General features: G+C 42.6%; 1 protein-coding gene across 3 annotated transcripts in view; it reads left to right on the top strand.

Moving 5' to 3' along the window:
* The window catches only part of PPP2R2B (protein phosphatase 2 regulatory subunit Bbeta), a 254358-nt gene that overhangs the window by 65906 nt on the left and 168805 nt on the right, over positions 1 to 19647 (top strand). Inside the window, exon 1 of one of the 3 annotated variants that reach the window (XM_050962747.1) lies at positions 18620 to 19443. The exons of the other annotated variants lie outside the window; for them this stretch is intronic. Within the exon in view, the coding sequence (XP_050818704.1) occupies positions 19374 to 19443 (70 nt within the window). The 5' untranslated portion in view covers positions 18620 to 19373. Of the gene's footprint in view, positions 1 to 18619; positions 19444 to 19647 lie in introns of those variants that run through there. 3 annotated transcript variants of the gene reach the window in all.

Below are 19647 nucleotides of genomic sequence, written 5' to 3'. Positions count from 1 at the left end.
CATTGTTTGTAGTAGTTAGAGAGAACTGGACTTTGTCCCTATCAACACAGACGCATCAGGAACAGCTGCATTACTCACTAAACAGTACCTTAGATTCCCCAGTTTTCTGAATCACTCTTATTTCAGTGAGTGGATCCAGTGTAAATGTTGGGACATTAGCTACAGGATGAGTTTTCCCAGTGTGTGGTCAGGAAGGTTCATGACTTAAAATCATATAAATTGAATGAAAAAAATGGGAAAAAAATAGACTAAGAAAAAAGTTCCAATGATCTATAATAATACATACTTTATTGTATATACTAATGGAGTATGTTAGTCAGTAACTTATGTTACTCAGTAACTGTGCTGCTTTCATAGTATATAGTAAATCATATTTTCTATATAGGTCCATTTCACAGGATGAGTGTCAGGACCACTGCACTTTAGAAAATTCATAAGAGCCACCTCCCATTGGTTGTATTCATTTAAAGGCACACCACCCCAGAGCTTATTTGTCTGAAAATGTTGTACTAGTTGTTGTTAACAAGTAATGCTTAAGATTAGCATCACTGAATAAAGTTGGAGAAAGGGTTTTTTTGTTGTTGTTAACTTATTTTTACTTGGTGCAGTTGACAGTGCTCTATCAGACACTGAACATTTTAGTCAATTGTTAAAAAAATCAAGTGGACAGAATCCTTTTAACTGAGTTAGGTGTAGCATATGGCACTAGTGACCTATCCCCAATTGTCCTTATCCTGGAAGCTGTTTTTGAGATCCCATCCTTCCAATGGTTGGGAAACCTTTTTAAAACTAATCCTAATGTAGGTCAAAATTGCTGCCCAACCATTATGCAGTACCATTTTCTTAAGGGAATTAATCCTACTCTTTGTGGTTTCAATTTCCTAAAGATGGCAAAGCAGTGTCAGAGTATTCTCCTCACTCCTCCTTCCAGGTGAGACTTGGACAAGCAGAATAATTTAAATATAATAATCCTAGAGCAAATGTTTGCAATGTGGTAAAATCTGCTATGCTCATATTGTAAAATGAGGGTAGTTTTGCTTTAATTTATAGCAGGATTTCATTACTTTTTGATGGAGTTGTGCCTGTAGTCAGATTAAATGAGGAAAATTGAGTAGTTAAGGACCAAAATGGTTTAGCTGCACTTGTGTCTCACCTTAGCATAAATTCCCTTGCACAAAATCCATCTCAGACCTTATAACAAAACCCAATGTATACAGCATTGGGCTTTGCTAAAGCAAATGCTAGATGGGCATTTTAACTAATGATGTCACAGTACTAAACATGTGTCGGAGAGGAACAGATTACTCAGTTCAGATAAACTATATGACAAATGTAGCTTTTTTATATTCATGAAGTAATCCTGCTTTCTGTATTTGTTATTCATATAGCTGAAGAGCTAATGGATAATCACATATTAGCCTATGGTTGTTTACAAAGTGGTCACTTTATTTTCAGTGTTTGATTTAGAGTGACCAGATACTAAGTGTGAAAAATCGGGACGAGTTGGGGGGTTATGGGCACCCATATAAAAAAAAGCCCCAAATATCCGGACTGTCCATATGACATTGGGACATCTGGTCACCCTAGTGTGATTGGTCACCTATGTCAGATGGTATTGCTTCTGCTCCCTCACTGTATGACCTGAAATATTTGAAATGGAAACATAATGAATAACAAATAGCACAAATTGTGCATGCACAAATACTCCTTTGTATGCATTCGCATGTGAACTGAACAGCTGTTCCCCATGCACGCATATGAACAAACACTATGCACAAATGTTTGTGAATAGATGCAGATAAAAGATCACAAATATGAAACAAACAGCTATTTGGAATATAAATGGATGTTCATGAAGATAATTTTTACAGTACTTGACCAACTCTAATGTGCGTCTAAATACAAACTTTCTGTCTCTACATTAGGGCCTAATTCAATTTACATGGAAGTCAATGGGAGCTGGCGCAGACATTAGATTCCAGAAGTGCCATAGTTATTTTCTTCAACAACTAAAAATAAATCAACTAGGAAATCCAAGAAACAAAAATGTTGCCTCTTTTCATCCTGTGCCCAGTTGATTTAGCTGTTCAGTCTTAGTCTTCCATATATTGGTTGTCTCATAGATGCTATCCCTGTATCATCTCTCACCCTGTTTATCCCACATATCATGTTTCTCTGCAATAGACTGTAAGTGCTTTGGGACAAGGAGCCAGTATTTATGAGTTACAAAGTGCCATGTATATTTGCTATGCTATATAAATAGTATTACTAGTCTCCAAAAGACCGTATGCGTTTGTGTTTCACAACTGTATACAAATAAAAAAAGCATTCCAGACCTGGAATCACAAACAGCAGTAATCAATTTTTGACATTCCACCATTTTGTACTGAGGTGGTTGAGCAAAAAAATTTTAAAAAGCCAAAATGCCTCAGAGGTGGTAGCATTTACAATGACAGTGTTCAAGGAAAAAGCATGTTCCTTAGCATAAGCTATGCTTAACTAGTTCAAATGCATTGACGTGGTAGCATCTGGTCTTGTTTAGAAATGGCAAATCCTATTTACTTTATAAGTATTTAAGCTAATTACTGCTCTGATGTAAGGGGACGTATGACAAAGAGTTCACACTATACCCTTTAAAGAGCACTGAAGTGTTTTATCCACAAGAAGCACTGTGTGCTTCATTCTATTGATTTGTGGGGACTGTTTTCTGCAACACACTGAGTAGATGTAATATACACAAAACTAGAACTTTGTGGTTATAGCTTCTATGCGATACTTTCTTTAATATAAAAAATAACTCATAATATGCTTTTGCTGGAGATGTTTTCTTTTGTTTTATTTTATTTGCACTATCTCATATTTGTGGGATCTATTATATTAGAATAAATGGTTTATTGTAAAAAAAAATAATTTGGACTTTAAAAGTTGAATCTATAATCAAACTACTGGATCTCCTAGTTACACAAGAACTTTATCATCTCTAGGTATAAGAGAGTTGTATAAAGGATTATACTTCTGTTGCAACACCTACCAAAGGAATTTAAGAAGCAGGTGTGACATTGCACTCCATACGTTTTATGGAAATATGCTTATGAGTGTGAATATGATGTAACTGGAATATGCTTTATGCAAAAGATCTCTTGTAAGGTATCATAACAAAGGTTATAACCCACTGAATATATTCCTCTTATTTGTATGCATGTATCATTCTTGTATCTGAAGCTAGAAATACGAAGTATTACTCTGAGGTCCTATTGTCCTGGGTCATTAATTGTGGTTTAGAATCTTGATGGCTCCCATTGACTAGGACAGTGTTTCCCAAACTTGGGATGCCGCTTGTTTAGGGAAAGCCTGTGGCGGGCCGGGCCGGTTTGTTTACCTGCTGCGTCTGCAGGTCCGGCCAAACTGGCTGCGGTTTGCTGCTCCAGGCCACTGGGGGCTGCAGGAAAATGGCAAAGGGGGTGGGGGAATGTAATGATGGGAAACATCATGAAAGTAAATGGTGCAAGCAGATTTGTTTATTGAGTGCCATCTTATCAAGTCAGATCACAGGAAACACTTAATGGGCTTTATTGCCCTTCCTTTTAAACTCAGACCATGAAGGAGAAGAGGGTGGAATTCTTTTACACAGCCACAGAGTATTCTTGCATTGACACGTGTGTACACAGTTTATAGAGTCATGTATACATGCAAGTGACAGAACTTAAATGAGCAAAATCCATTCACTTTGGTGCTAGAAGAGTGTATTCATGTGTTACATGTACAAAGTTGCATGCACACAAATGGAGGCTGGTCAAGGCCCCTAGTGAAGATCGAGCTGTTTTTTATTATAGTTACTAGGCGCTATGGAAATATTAAGAATAATAATGAATAGTAGTAGCACTTAGCTCGTATATTATTGGGTTTCATGTCTAGTGCTCAAAGTGCTATGTAAGAGAGATGAACATGCATTTGCCATGTAGAGGTAAGAACATAATAAACCTACTTCATGAGGTTAGGGATAAACATAATCTTGAGAATAGATAAAGAAATATAAAAGTGAAAAATAATAAAAAGAGTTGATACATGTGATTCTAACAGACCAACAAAGCAATTTTTAAGGTGGTGGCTATTGCATAAAATAATGCATCATGTAACAAAGCAAAGTTCCAGCTAAGGAAAAAAAAATGTGGGGAAAATTAACAAAGGAAGGGACAGATAGCTTCTTTCATATAATTCATTATTCAGACTATTTGTTCTCAGACTATATTGGAGAATGTACGGTAGTGGATGAGCAGAAACGAAGAAGGCATGCAGAAATGTCACAGAACGCTGGTCAGTCTAATTGAAAATAAACTCTCCAAGAATAAGGACCCACTGAGCCAGGATAGTGGTGAGTCGATAGTGATGTTCATTATGGGTGTGCTGTTAATCATACACAACTTGAACTGGTAACAGTAATAGTATGCAGCAAGTGTGAACATGAAGTAGATCTATTTATCATGTGACCTTTGGGAGGTAGAAGCCTGTACCTGCTTTGCATTCAATGAACTGATCTTTATCCTTTCTGTCTCAGGGTCGTGACCCTTATTCTTCTCTTTCTGTGAAGGGGGAGTGTTGTTACTTACCTTTTTTATGTGACTTGACTTCCTAATTTTCCTCTCTTTGGGCTTAATCCTGTAAGGTATTGAGCACTTCTTGAACTCGCACTAAAGGTGGTTCACATGACTGGGGCCCTTATGCTTGAGGGTTTGGCTTCCAAACTGCTAGAGACAAGTCATAGTTTCAAACAATGACATTAAGAAAGTCATGGCCAAGATTTCCAGTGTGCTGTATGAGAATCAGACACACAAGGGCACAGCTTCAAAGCAGCATATAGGGAAGTCATGGTAGGCTCAGAAATCCTGTTAATAAATAATAGGATTTGTGCACACACAAACCATTCCACCTGAACACATTTTACCTACTCTGCACCATCCACTGCTGAATCAGGAGGAAGTGCTTATTATTGGCTAAGATAAGAGATGGAGTAGGTTCTATTTCCAACCTTTTACTCACTCCACGTAGCTGTGCGCAAGTCACTTATTCTCTATTTTCCTTGGTTTACCTGTCTGCACGGTGATGATAATAATTATCTGATTCACTGGGGATCTGTAACCTTCCATAAAGAGCTTTGAGATCTTCCGATCCTGTGGAAAATGAAAGGTATTAATGTAACTCTTGGATCTAGATGCCAGGCCTTTGGCTTTCCCAGACTGACTATTGCAATGTGCTCTACCTGGGGGTTACACCTGAAGAGAAACCAGAAACTATGGCCAGTGCAAAAAGCAGCTGTTTGCTTGGCAGTGACAACTGCACTGACTCCATATATGCTTTTAGGTGCCATATGAAGGTACTAACTGGTGACCCAAAAGGCTGCATCTTGCTTCATGTTCCCCTGCTGCCTCTGAGGTCTGCTGGTGTGCTCAGGCGAACAGTCACACCTATAACCAGCTGGTTACTGATGGCCAAGCATTTTCCATGTAGGGCCTTCAACTCCTGATTTATCCTCCCATCAGAGACTGTGTTTGTTAACCCCTGTCATAAAGGTTAGCTCTGCTGTTTGTTTACTTTCAGGAATGTCTTTTATCCTTTATTCTGGTGCAAGTAATGTGTGTGTTCTTACATAATGCACATGCAACCCGAGATGCAACATTGACTGCATTTTAGAAATTAAAGGGCCAACGGAACTGTAATGACCATATGTGGTCAGAACCTCATCTGGAAGACAGGACCTTCAGCACCACATTGCCCCTAACATCATATTGGGTGCATCTGCACAGCAGCACAGAGGTGTAACTTCTAGCTCAGGAAGACTTATGCGCACTAGCTCTGCTGGAGCTAACAATTACAAATAGCATTGTGGAACTGGTGGCACAGGAAGCAGCTTGGGTGTCCACCTGAGTACTTCATCAGAGGATTATTGGGCAAGACTGTACTCGGGCAGCTAGTCCAAGCTGCTACCTGTGCCACTAAGGCCATGCTGCCATTTTAGGCACTAGTTTGAGCAGAGCTAGCGCATGTCTGTCCACCGAAGCTGGGAATCGCACCTCCCAGTTGCTGTGTAGATGAACCCACGGGGGCATTAACATACCCAGTCTTTCTCTGTTGGAAGTCAGTGGCAAATTTATTGACTTTAACAGATGGAAAACTGGATTCTAGATTAACTCTGGTTCAGAGAGAAGAGTCACCTAGTGCCTCACAGATACCATCTTCTACAGCACCTGCAGAGGTTTCCCAGAACACTAGCCTGATCCAGAGATGTTTAGATTATGAGATTTGATGGCTATTACTGTCAAAATAAGCATTTTACTTTTTGTTCTCTAGTTAGCATATGTCCTCCAGCACTTATTTAGCATAGGGGTCTTTATCTCCTGATAATATCCTATTACATTTGGAATCATCCCTTAAATAATGACCAGCCATCCAGCACCTGGATTGGCTGACAACAATTACATGTGGGATAATAGGAGTATAATTACCCTATTTTTTGCTGCTTAATTAGGTTCTCAGGTTTGAAGTGCTCTGTCTCTTGGAATCCACAAGCAGGGAGATTCTGAGCACAGTTATAAATGCATTTTGGAAGCTGACACAGTACTAGAAATGGTATGAGAGCTTCAAGTGCTTTTCCTCCCAGTATGACATGACCTTCATCCAGATTGAAAATTAGGTCCCAGCATTCATTCCAGTGGGACAGCTGAGTAAACTCCATGCCATGCTAGTACTTGTCTTCCTCAGCTGCGTGGCAATGGCCTCTTAATCAAGGAATGCTCTTGTGAGCCTAAGTTATGCAAACCTGGTTAAAATAAACTAGGGTGGTTAGCACTGGCATCGTGCCTTTCATTTGTGAAGTCTGCAGGCTCTCCCAGGGAGAAACCCGTCCCTGTTATAAAAACCTACATCCATTCAGCTAAATCTTCAGAACTACAGTAGCATTGGAAAAGTCAATATTGGTTTGAAATGATTGAACCACTTCATGAAATAATGATTGGTGCAATGAATGTCATGTATTCTAATTAATGTACATATGCATTTAAGTCCACTGTCACAAAAGACCTTATTTCTCTTTCAAGCATATGAAATTAAATATGTTTGCCTGTTGTGATTTAATATATACACACAGTTAATACCTCTCCCCAATACAACCTGCTCACCACCGTATGTCATGTTCATTACAGATCATATGTAACTCAGCATAGTGGCACCAAGTCTAGTGGTTCAAGGAAATATGGGAACTTGCTGTGATCTCTAATATATATTTGTTTCTGTGAACTGCAGCTCACAGTAGTGCCAGAAAACCACCAGCAGTTCAGTCTTCAAAGAGCTATCTATCTCTTTCTTTCTAATGGAGCAGCACTGGAAAAGTACTAAGGACCAAGGGCCTGCTCCTGCTCCTGTGGGAATTTTGCCATAACTTGAACTGGAGCAGAATAGGCCCCTGGAAAGTCTAAATTGATTTAACCTAAATCTTCCTGCCCACTTCCCATGCATGTTATATCAACTTACCTCCCTGTAGATTTTCTCACTTGGATGCCTAGCTACCTACCTGCACAACATACATCTCTGCCCTTACACATCACCTCCAAATTTGGGCTTCAGACTCTGATTTCAGTGAAAGGATTTTCATATATTTTCCACATGTGCGGATCTCCTACTTAGTCACATAATCGACTGCTATTTAATAGAAGTGGCTATATTATAACTTAAACCAATATTTACAAATACAATTCTTCAGATTCTCCAGTAAGTACAAGCATTAAAAAAATCTTGCTGTCCTTCAGATATCTCCCTTAAAACTCACTTCTGCTGGGATGCCTACACAAAACAGCAGTTAACTCTGGTGATCAGAGTGCTGTGACAACTGCTTAGCACACTGTTCATTATCATCTAATGCAGAAGTCCTCAAACTGTGGGGCATGCCCTCCTAGGAGGGCACGGAGAAACTTTTGGGGGGCCTGGCCAACTCCCGGGGGTGGGGGTAGGGAGGGAGTGCCACCCAGCTTCGCTCCGGGCCCCACACCCAGGGACCCGGCTGCTGGCCCCACATCCAGGGCTCTGCTCTTGGTGCCCTGGCCGCTGGTCTCGCCCGCCAGCCTCAGCTCTGTCCCTGCCCCAGTCTTGGCCCCTTTACCCATCAGCTTCTCCCCACTACACCCTCTGGACCTGTGGACCCTCTCCCAGCCCCAGCTCTGGGATTGTGGAGGGGCACAGTGTACAGGCAGGGGGAGGGAGGGCACAACGTAAAAAAGTTTGGGGACTACTGATTTAATGGCTGCCTTGTGCTTCCCTGGTCTGTTTATTGTACCCACCTCTTATCTCTCATCTGCTACTTAGAGTGTAAACTCTTCTAGCAGGAACCAACTTTTGTGTTCATACAGGACCTAGCACAGATGGGCTCTGATCCTTGGCTGTGGCTCTGAGGCATTTCTGCAGCACTCCTTCTACTAACGCAGTACTAATAATAATTAATAAAACTACAAACCTTTCCCCTTGTTGCCTATTAGACCAAATCATCATCCTATTGTAACAAGTTGATTTTCCTACCAAAGGTTAGAAGGTGATGGTGTGTAAATGATAGCCCCTCTCAGAGTACATAGTGTAGGGTGGGAACAAAGAGATTTGCTTATTTCATTTCTTTTAATCTAATAATAGATATTGAACTTCCAACTGCAAATGACTTATCCAGACTGCAAGGAGCTATCACATTTCAGAGATTGCTTTAGTCAAATGGAGGAAATTAACATACAGAATAGAATATTAGTATAGTGTTAAATGAAAAGTGTATATAGGCAGTAAGAGGAAAATTAATCAATAAAAAGCAAGTTTAGAATATTTTTTCTCATCTGGTGTTATATGTAAAAGTTTAAAAAATGAAGCTAGGAATCTAACTTATACCAGTAATTATGAAAATGGATCTAGTGCTCACGGATGTGAAGGTAAAAATAAATTAGCTGGAAGAAGTTCTTCATCTGAGTGTTTTATGATAAGAATAAAACTGGAGGTTTGATTGAATTATTATTAATATACTCTTTAGGTCCCATAGAAACCAGTGCATAGGGGCTCTTAGAGCTATTCTAATTGAAGCAAAAAATCAGTGGAGTGGAAAGTGCCCTGACTCTTCAAGATATGTCAAAGTATGTAACATGGTAGACACTTGGGGGTTTGGAGAACAGTGACAACCACAAGCTGACCTTTAGTGAATTTAATCTGCAAATGGGTTCCTGCACAGGACAGCTAATGTTTTTAGTTATTGTAAAGGCTTGCTCTTGGATTTTAGAGAGCTGAGAATAAATGAATTCAGCAAAGCAGCACTATGAACATTGCATAACAAACAGGTGGATTGTGGAAGTATTTAAATTATATGTTGAGAAAATTTGCAGGGTTTATGAATGTACAAATAAAAGTGATGTACGATGGGGAGAACAATACGTTCATTCAATAAAGGAAAAAGGTGTTGACACTCATTGAAATTGGAATAATTGGGAGACAGAGAAAGCTGCTGAAGAGAAAATGATGGTTTGTTGTTGATTTGTGTTTATTTAGCAATATTCTCAGCAATTCCAGGGCTTTGTTACTTGGCTAAATATTTGCTGTTGATTGAAACTTGTGATTTTAGGTCTGAGTGTGAGAGAAAAAATTGCAAATCATAAAATTTGAAGGGGAAAATGGTTTTTGTTTTAAGAACATGGAGTGCACAGTCTAGTCTCCCCATTTTAAAGATGGGAAAACAGAGGTACAGAAAGGTGTATTAACTTGCCCAAAGTCATCAGCAGACCAGATCCAGGATTTGAACTAAGGTCTCCTAACTCCTAACCTAGGGCTGTATCCTCTAGGCCACTCTACTTCTCATATAGTTTAATGAGTTATAAGTGACACAAGTAATGAGATTTTTCTTTTCAATATGTGATTTATGTGTTATATCCCTTTAGAGTTTTGCAGGCCAGCATTTTATAGCAGAATTCCAATCATACAATTGTGTACTTTGGTATTAAAAATGGGGGGTAGGTTCTGCTCTCAGTAGCACTGAGGTAAATCTGGAGTAACTATGGATTTAACCTAGTGTAACGGTGAGCAGAATCTAGCCTGAAATATGCTGAAGTTGCCTAATTTAAAACTGTCTGTTGAGCATACACAACAACTTGTTTTCAACAACAATTTGACAAGGATTTTTTGGTAGGTGAACTTTCTGCATATGGCTCTGTGAGGCATTACACCTCCGATGGAATGTTTAGGCCTTGTCAGGTCACTAATCCCCATGTCAATGAATGCCCTATGACATGACAAGCTGATCAATCTCTGAAATGGTATGTGCATAACTGAGCTCCTGAGCTGGCCTGGGCACAATTTTACACTGTTTTGCATCAACCATTTCCCTACATTGTGACAAAAATCCACCGAGGGAACCATGGAATGAAGAATCTAAGAATTCACCTTTCCCTAACAAGGTCATGACATTACAGAGAGGGAGCTATTGCACTAGCTTGCCAATAGTGTTCATCTGAAAGGGATCCACACACCCGTTCAAAAGGCATGATACAATGGCTTAGAATAGATTGTCCTGTCAATGAGCCCTTTATGCAGGAGTCCTTAAGCCCTCATTAACAGATACTATCTTCTGCACTTCCACTGAAACAAGCAGCTTCAAAGAAACCAGTGCAATCTCAGCTGAATAATGAAGAATATAGAATCTTGCACTCTTCCAATGAGATTTTAATTATGATACTATAATCAGGAAAGGCAATCAAACCCCTGTGTGTTATAATGGTATCCAATGTCTTTCTCCATTCACTGCATATCCATGGTGCCCTCTTCGAGCACAGTAATAATAGTGCTCACCATTCACATAGCCGTGTATTAGCCAGATAGAGTCTCTCCTGCATCAAAGCTGTGCTTGGAGTTGGCAAGAGGGGTGAGCATCAAGCCTCCCTGATCTTGAGGAGTGGCCACGACCATTTAGCATTGCTGTTGGCACCTGTAAATTGCATCACTGACGTAAAGTGCACATCAGTGGAGGATTGGAATAATGGAACAGAGTTCTGCTGTGTCCCCTCTCAAAGCCTGACACACCTGAATGTCTGGAGGAGGGATGGGATCAGAGGGACAGACCCAGAGCCAACACGTGCCCAGCAAAGAGCGCCCCTCTGACAAGGCAATTTGCTTCTGGGAATTTGTGGCCACATTATATCCTCTTTATGCCACTTGAGTGGTGCAAAGGGCCAGTATCTCAATGGAGAATCTGGCTTTATATGTTCAAAGCTGGTTATAATAATTAATTAATCCTCAGAACATCTGGGGGTGATAAGTGGGTAAAGTGTTATTGTCTCAATCTTTGTCTGTAAAATTAAGAGTCCTGTCTAAGAGTACACAGTGACCCACTGGCAGAGACAGAATTAGAATTTGCGGCCTCCTGACTTCCATCTTGATGCTCATTCCTTCAAACTGATTCCCAAGACACAGATCCCTTGCATGATGAAAATGTCTTGTACATCAAAGTCATAATAATAATTTTCACTTTTACTGTTCTCAGTTATTTGGGAGGGGAGAATTTTCCTGCTGCTGATGGGTTTCTTCCTGGCTGTAGCTACTACTAAATTATTGCCAGGGTTTACTTTTTCCCTGAATCATAAAGAATATTCTGAAGAACTGTTTTGCCTTTGGACTGCACCAGATGGCATGTACAGTACATGGCATGTACTTCCAAACATAGGTTCAGAAGAGAATAGTCCAAAACTCCCCAATAAGGACACAGTATTAACTCATTTTCAACTCTGGTGGTGGAGATCTCATGGAAGATCTCAGAGCATTTTACACACATTAATGCTCACAGGAAGAAACCAGTGAGGGACAGAAATCTTAACATCCTCATCTTACTTGAAAGGAAACTGAGGCACCAAGAAGTTAAGTGACTTGCTTATTTGAGTATATACTCAATGGCAGAGCTGGGAGTAGAATCCAGTAGTCTTCGGTCTCCTACTCTAGCCACTAGATCACTTATAATTCATCTCCTGTTTATATTATTATTATTTATTAATTTGTATTCTGGTAGTGACTAGGAGCCCTAATCATGGACCAGGACCCCATTGTGCTAGGTGTTGGACTAATAATAACATAATACATTAAATATTAATTTATCACATCTATAATCCCTAATCCATTGTGTTGGACACTGTATAAAAAATATAAATAAAAAGTCCTTTTCCCAAAGGGTTTACAATCTAACCACAAGAATCTAACCACCTTAAGGCTAATATAGCATTGTGCTGGAAGGGATAATGGGTCTGATTCTGCACTTTCGCCATTTTTACACTGGCCAAACTCCATTTGCTTCAGTGCAGGTTACAATTAATTTACAGCCCTGTAACTGAGAGGTGACTCCCGTCCCCTGGGGCCTCAGCATTAAAGACAAACATCGGACTAATTTACTACTGATACTGGCACCAAAATGATTACAGTCAGGTCTCCTTAGGCATGTAAATGGTGGCATGAAAAACTATACCACAACTGTTGATCCATTACATGCATCCTTTATGCCCACTGCAATAACAGGGCACAGTACTTGCAATGATGAAAATGTCCTGCCCTCCATAGCAGGACATTAAAACTATTAAAAGTTCAGGTCATTGTCTTCTTTGCCACTTCCCTTCATGATAGTATGCCTGGCTGTTGTGCAAATTGGTCTTTCTAAGGTCTGCTGGTATCTGGTCCATGTACTGAGTCTTTGACCTCCCCTTGGGTCACCTTCCATCCATGATAACTGCAAGGGCCATCTACCGATATAGCTGCCAGGTCTCTGCTGGACATATCCATATCAACATAGCCTAACCTCCTTCAACTTGTCTTCAGGTGGGGCAACTCATATTAGGTCCCTCATAACCTAATTTTGCTGCCTAACCATCTGCATTTCCATAGTGGAGAGCACACGGATGTATTTTCTCGGAGCTGGCCAAGTGTCTGTTCCGTACATTAAAATGGTGTCAAATTACATTTTACACACTCTACTCAAACTTCAGGTATATGAAAATATATATCAATATTCTCCTCCTCTTTTGATGGCAGTACAGTAACAAGGTCCAGATGCCCAGCTATGGAAGTTATTTTTCCAGCACTGGCATCTGTCTCATTGGCACTCTCATTTGACTTGCACAGAAGCAGGGTGCACTTAACTAACCAGTTGCCCATTTAGTAACCACTAAAGGAAATTCATGTTGCATTTTATTGCCATCATATCTGCTGTTTACTATCGGATATATTGTGGTTTTTAAGCAATAGCCTTCAGTAGGAGTCAGGATGTTTGTGTGTGAGGGGAAGGGGAGGTCAGGCATCAAAAAGGAGCCCGAGATCATTTTGGCTCATTCAGCAAAAATGTCTGGGTGGAGAGCAGATGCTGGGATAAGAGCAGCACCCTCTTTAAAAGGTTGTAGTATGCGCTAACCCTGCCCATACTGCTTCACTTGTCACTGCAGAAGGGGCCTTTTCCCATGTCCTCTTTGTGGAGTCTAGCATTGGTGTTAGTGCAAAATATCTCATGTTGGGAACACAAGAACCCACCTTGTGGATGCACAAATGGAAGGGAAACTTCTGCATTCTCTCTTCCTTCCCCCAAAATACCCTCTCAGGGCATCAAAATCTAGGTAAAATTCTGGCTAGTGCCTGCCACGTGCACCTCTCAGAAAACCCATACTGAGAGGAGCCAGGCATGTCAATTGTCTGCCCTGAGCTTGGCTCCCCAGCAATTTCTGTCAAAAGGAGGCTTGAGGCTTTGGATCAGGCCTCAAACCTTAAGATGCTCTGCTCTGTGTGATCTCTTGTGAACTGTACTCATAAGCAACCCTGCAACATCTTTCATGAGAAACGCTATGACAACAAACCACATTATACATATGGGACAGAGAAAAAAAATTCTGATCATTACTATTCATTATTTGTACTGTGGACGTGCCTAGGCACTGTGCAAATTTAGAACAAAATAGACAGTACCTGCCGCAAGGACCTTACAATAAGGGGAGAGGTTCCATTTTCAAGTTTCCAAGGGACTATGGCTACCTCAGTGATTTTAACAAGAATGCCTTGTAAAGTCTCATCTGATTAGAAGATAGTGGCTGGACATGAACCTTAATATAAAACCCCACATATAGGTATTAAACCTATTGAATTCTGTGGCTATTTGACTGTTGGCAACCTCAAGTATCCAAAAATCATGAGTCTGCCCCTCCAAAATAATGAGACTGGCTTAGAAATCATGAACTTTAAATATAGCAGTAATACACTAGAGATTTTTTATTTACCTTCTGGATTATGAACCTTTAGGATACAATTGGGTCAGATTCTCAGGCTCTTCTCTGCAACGAGGAGGCTTAGAAGCTTTCATTTTTTGTAATGAAAGCTGAGATATGCATATATTTACATGACAGGAAACTAAGGCTTTAAGAAATACACCAATGATCACCAATGGGACTCATGATAAAATTTTGAGAATAGACAGCTAGATCTGTGCGGAGAACAGAAATTCCATTTTGTGAAGTATTTCGAGGTTTTGAAATCTGGTTTTGTTTTGAATTGGAATGAAACTCAAATTTTTTCTAATGCTCTGTAAAGGAAAAGTCTGATTTTTTTTTTAAATTTCCAATTGATTGAAGTATTTTGTTTTGACAAAATCATATTGAGATCTTATGTTTCAATTTGACTCTTATTTTATATTACAAAATAAAAAAATCAAAATAAAAAGTAATTTCAAAATGAAAAATCAAAATGTTTCATTCCAAAAATGTTGAAATGGGATGTTTTGACACTGGAATATTTTCTCTCCCTCCCACCCCCCATTTTTTCTTCAAAATAAAATGTTGGTTAAATCATGATTTTGCAAAGCATTTCGGTTTTGATAGGACTGCATTTTTAGACAGTAAATGGTTCGGTCAATCTTTTTCTGACCAGCTCCATTGGCAACTGAGAACTCTGGGTACATAAATCTTTCACTACACTGCCTTTGATAACCCGTTGTACTTACAACTCTTACATTATACCAGAACAACACTCCCATTCCCTTTAACTGAAATCACTGGAGCTTTGAACAGGCACAAGGGTCTTCCTGCATGGATGTGATTGCAGGATGGGAGCTTTCCTGTGTATGTAACACCGGCCCTTATTGGTCTTTTCCTCACTGTTCCTCTCCCACTACATCCCAGTTTGTTTTACTCACAGTTGAATCTTGTCTTAAACTAGACTGTGAGCTCTTTCAGGCAGGGTCTGGCATTCTACCTTGTTTTTGTATGGCATTGTGAGGGGGTGGGCTGGGCCCAGAGGCCCCCTGTGGGCAGCCTCAGGGTCCTAAAACGCTACTGCTAGGAAAAGAGCAGTGGAGAGGTCCTCCAAACAGGCTAGAGTGGCTGCAGGGGAAGCAGCTAATCAGAGAGGCTGCAGGGAGTGGCTAATCAGGGCCCAGGAGGGCCCTATAAAAAGGAGCTGCAGCAGCAGAAACAGTCAGTGTGTTGCTGGAGTGAGAGTCCAGGTGGTGCTCCTGGCTGGCCAAAGAGAACTGTAGCATAATGGACAGCTCTGTGCTAGTAGGGACTGGGAGAGTGAGGAAGAGCTCCTGGCTTGGCTGCTAGGTCTGCGCAAAGGCTGAGGTGGTGTTGAAGGCTGGGGCTGTGGGGTAGTGCTCATGGAACTGAAGGCAGTTGTCCTAGAACAGTGGTTCCCAAACTGGGGTTTGCAGAATGTTATAGGTGGTTCTTGGGGGTGGAAAATCCCCAATGGTGGTCAGAGCTGTCCCTAGGAACCCTGGGTAGCTCAGGGCCAGCAGCCCAGAGCTCCTAGACTTCCAAGAGCGAAGCAGATCAAAGCAAGCATATCTATCACACTGAGGAGATTTAAACTTCAAGACTCCTTATAAAAAAGGAAGGTGGATATTTTTTGCTGTTTTTAAAATTGAATAGGCAGCTAGTATTGTTTTTAAAATTATTATGAAGAACAAGTTTAAACTTTATTGTAACATGAGTTGTTTGCCTGGACTGCTCAAGATCTGAATGTCTGTGTAGGAGGAACTCTTTGAGTTGGCTTCTTAAATACCTTCATGCTGTTTCACATCTGATGTTCCTTGATGAAATATAGGAGCCTTGTCTTACAACAGGCTTACTCAAACTGATACAAGCTATGAAAGTGAGATCTTGGAAGAGTGTTGCTGTTTTTCATAAGGTAATACAAATACTGTAATGATAAATAATAGTGTGTAATAAGCATGTCACAAAAACAAATTTTATATTTCCAAGATCACTGCTTTTATAATTTATACTCAGGTAAAGGAGAAAAATCCCTGGAGATATTCATTTTTAAGAGGGGGTTTGTGAGACTTGACATTTTAGTGAAAGGGGTTCATAGGTTGTTAAAGTTTGGGAACCACTGTCCTAGACAGACACAGCAGCATGTGGCTGTTATTCTTTGGGTCCCTGGGCTGGGACCTGGAGTAGTAGGTGGGGCTGGGTCCCTCCATAGGCCACTGGGGAAGTGGGCCTACAGTTGGACAGCAATAACCCTCTAGAAGGGTATTTGAGCTGTCAAGAGGCCCAGCAGGAGAGAGAGTGCCAGAAGGGACTAAGAGGGGGGAAAAACCATGGGCTCCATGAAAGAAGCCCTGGGGGTTTGGCTTGATATCAAGGCCAGAACTGTTTAAAAACCACAGACACACCCTGACCAGAAGAGGGCTCTCATGAGAAGTGGGTGCCACTCTGTTCCTGGATCTAGCAAAATGCTTCCCTTTATGTGAATTATCACTTCTGGAATGGCGATGAATAGCTTTAAGTAGCGTACAGGGTCTTATGTAGGCCCTCTGTGATTGGTGAATTTCATCCAAATATTATAAATGGTGAAAAGTAGGCTAGAATTCTCAAGTTAGAATTCTCAAGTTATCCCAAAGCGTCATTAGTAACCGAGAAGGAATTCTCCTTTTTCTAAAAAGATGTTGTTAACTTGATTTATCCATTTGGGGACAAATCATGTTAAGAAATGTGCATCTGTTCCTGTACTACTTGATGTAAATGACAAAGTTCCTAATGAATTAAATAGTGCAGGTTTAGACTCCCTATGTCTTTATTATTGACACCTTTGATTATTCAAACTTTAATTATATATTTATATTATTATTAGCACCTAGGCGCCCCAGTCATAGATGAAGGCTGCAGCGGGCTAGGTGCTGTACAAACAGAACAAAAAGACTGTAACATTTTGGGGCAGGGATTGTCTAAGTAAAATTTTAAATCTCTAGAATGTAAAAAGTTGAATTTACTCTTCACATCTTATTATGATCTTGTATTTCACTCAAGGAAGGAAAGCAGAGGCCCAGAGAGAAGTGACTTGCTCAAGGTCACACAGCAGCAGAGCTGGGAACATCACACCACACATCACAACACTTTTATAACCCACTCCTCTTAAGTTTTTTGAAAGCCTTTGCTAATGAAATGCAACACTTGGGCTTAAATTGCAGCATCCTTTTAATTCTGCCTTAAGGTTCCCTGGTTGTGCTCTTACAATACCCAAAAGGTTCCCCTGGTCCAGGCAAGCCTTATGCTACCATGGTGATAAGCATTATTGCACCCATTTTACATATGAGTAAACCCACATGTATTGAGAGGGCAGTGCCCAGATCCTCAATGGTATGTAGGCACTAGCCTCCATTGAAATCAGGGGGAGTTAGGCACCTAAATACCTGTGAGGATCTGGGTCCAAGCAGAGCCAGCTCCACTGTTTTCGCCGCCCAAAGCAGGGCGCTGAATTGCGCTGCCCACGGGCGGGGGACAGTCCGTGTGCTGTTAAGGCAGCACATGCGTTTCCGCGGCCGGGGCAATTCAGCGGCAGCTTCTGTCTTCAGCCGGAAGACAGAAGCTGCGCTGCGGCGGGCAACTGAGCATAGAAGCTGCCGCCGAATTTCTGCCCCTGCGGAAACGCTTGTGCTGCCCTAACGGCACATGGACTGCCCCCGCCATCAGCGGCAGCAATTCAGCCCGCTGCTTGGGGGCAAAGACACAGGGACTGCCGACCCAGTCACCTGCTTGGAATGCTGGTGCCTGGAACCGGCCCTGGGTCCAAGAGGCTGACCCTACAAAACCCTTACTGCCATTGAAGTCAGTGAAAGCCAGAGTTGGTGTTTTTTCCAAACTCAACTGATGCCTGGGATAGAGCTCCTAGCCCTCTGCTCCATCAGCCCTGGCCTAAAACAGTAAACGCCCATGCACCAAAAGCTAGCGCCTTTACAATGCATTGGAGTCCCAGCCGCTGCAAACGTGTCTCCGACCCAAACCCAAACCCAAACCCGCTGCTTCAGCGGCTGAGCAGTGTGAGCGCAACAGGATCCATGTCGCAGCCTTCCTCATCGGCCTCTCCTAGCTGGCTGATCAAAGGGTGCAGCGCGTCCTGCCCGGCCTGAGGCAGAGGGCAAAGAGCAGCGACCCCTTGGAAGGCGTCGGGTCAGCCACTCCCCGGCCGCGTCGGTACCTCTGTTCCACTGCAGCAGAAAGGTGCGCGGCCGTGGCCGCTGCTGCCGCCGGGGGAGAGTCCGCAGGCTGCCGACGCGGTTGGACGGAGCCGAGCTGTATGGGAGGAGCTTGGGCTTTAATGCACCATAAGGCTCCAGCAGCCAACAGCCGCCGCTGCATGAGCTTCTCTTCAGCCGCCTCCTGCAGCGGCCCCTCTCCTTGAGCCTGCGGCTGCGAGCGGGGCGAACCCCGCGGTGCCTGCCGACTCAGCCGCCAGCCTTGTCCCGCTAGGGAAACACGCAGCAGGGCCACAGCTCTGCAAGGTTACCCCCTCCCCCCAAAATACCCGCCCCCCCCGGAGCCGCGAGCTTTGCAGAAGCGGACACCATTTTGTGGCTAGCGGCTTCCTGATTGGGCGAGTCGAGGGCTGCTGCATACGGAAGGGAGCTCTCCCGGCGCCAGGGGAACCTGTTGGGCACAGCCAGAGGAGCGCTCGCAACCCAGCCCAGCTGCGGCACTTTGCACTGGAACGGAGGCTTGCGGCAGCCTCACTGCAATTCGCCCGGCTGCAGCAGCAGCAGCCGCCGTCCCTGAGAGGAGAAGGGAATTTGGACCTGGTGCTGCATCAGCAACCGCTCCCCGGGGTGGTGTAGGAACCTGGGGTTTGCACCGTGTGCATCGTCGTCCCTGGGCGGTGAACGAGGTCTGGACCTTTGCTGCAGCAGGAGGAGGTGAAAGCTGGGGTGGTCCCCCGCCCCCCCCGTAAGGTAGGACCATGCTGTGCTCGATGCAACTCCCCTGCCCCCCTCTCCGCTGAGCCTGGCCGTGTTGGGGCGATGATGGATACTTGCCTGCTTGTTCTCACTTCTCACGAAAGTAAGGCTGCTGTAAATGGAGGAGGACATTGATACCCGCAAGATAAACAACAGTTTCCTGCGCGACCACAGCTATGCAACAGAAGGTAATTGCATGCTGAGAAGCCCACCGCGCGGAGAGCCGCATTCCGCTGGGGCGGGGGGGATGCCTTGGCGGGGCTCAACTTAGAGCCAGGGCAGATCCCTGGCAGCAGATCGGCCTCCGCATCTAAAAAGCTCGGTCCCGGGGGAGGGCACGGGTGTAACCGAGCTTGTCGCCATGGCACGGAAAGGGCTAGAGGGCGTTGCTG

Source organism: Gopherus flavomarginatus, chromosome 7 (assembly GCF_025201925.1).
Source record: "Gopherus flavomarginatus isolate rGopFla2 chromosome 7, rGopFla2.mat.asm, whole genome shotgun sequence".
NCBI classification, from domain to species: Eukaryota; Metazoa; Chordata; order Testudines; family Testudinidae; genus Gopherus; species Gopherus flavomarginatus.
Note: the sequence above shows the minus strand (reverse complement) of the source record. Positions and strands in the feature narration are given on the sequence as shown.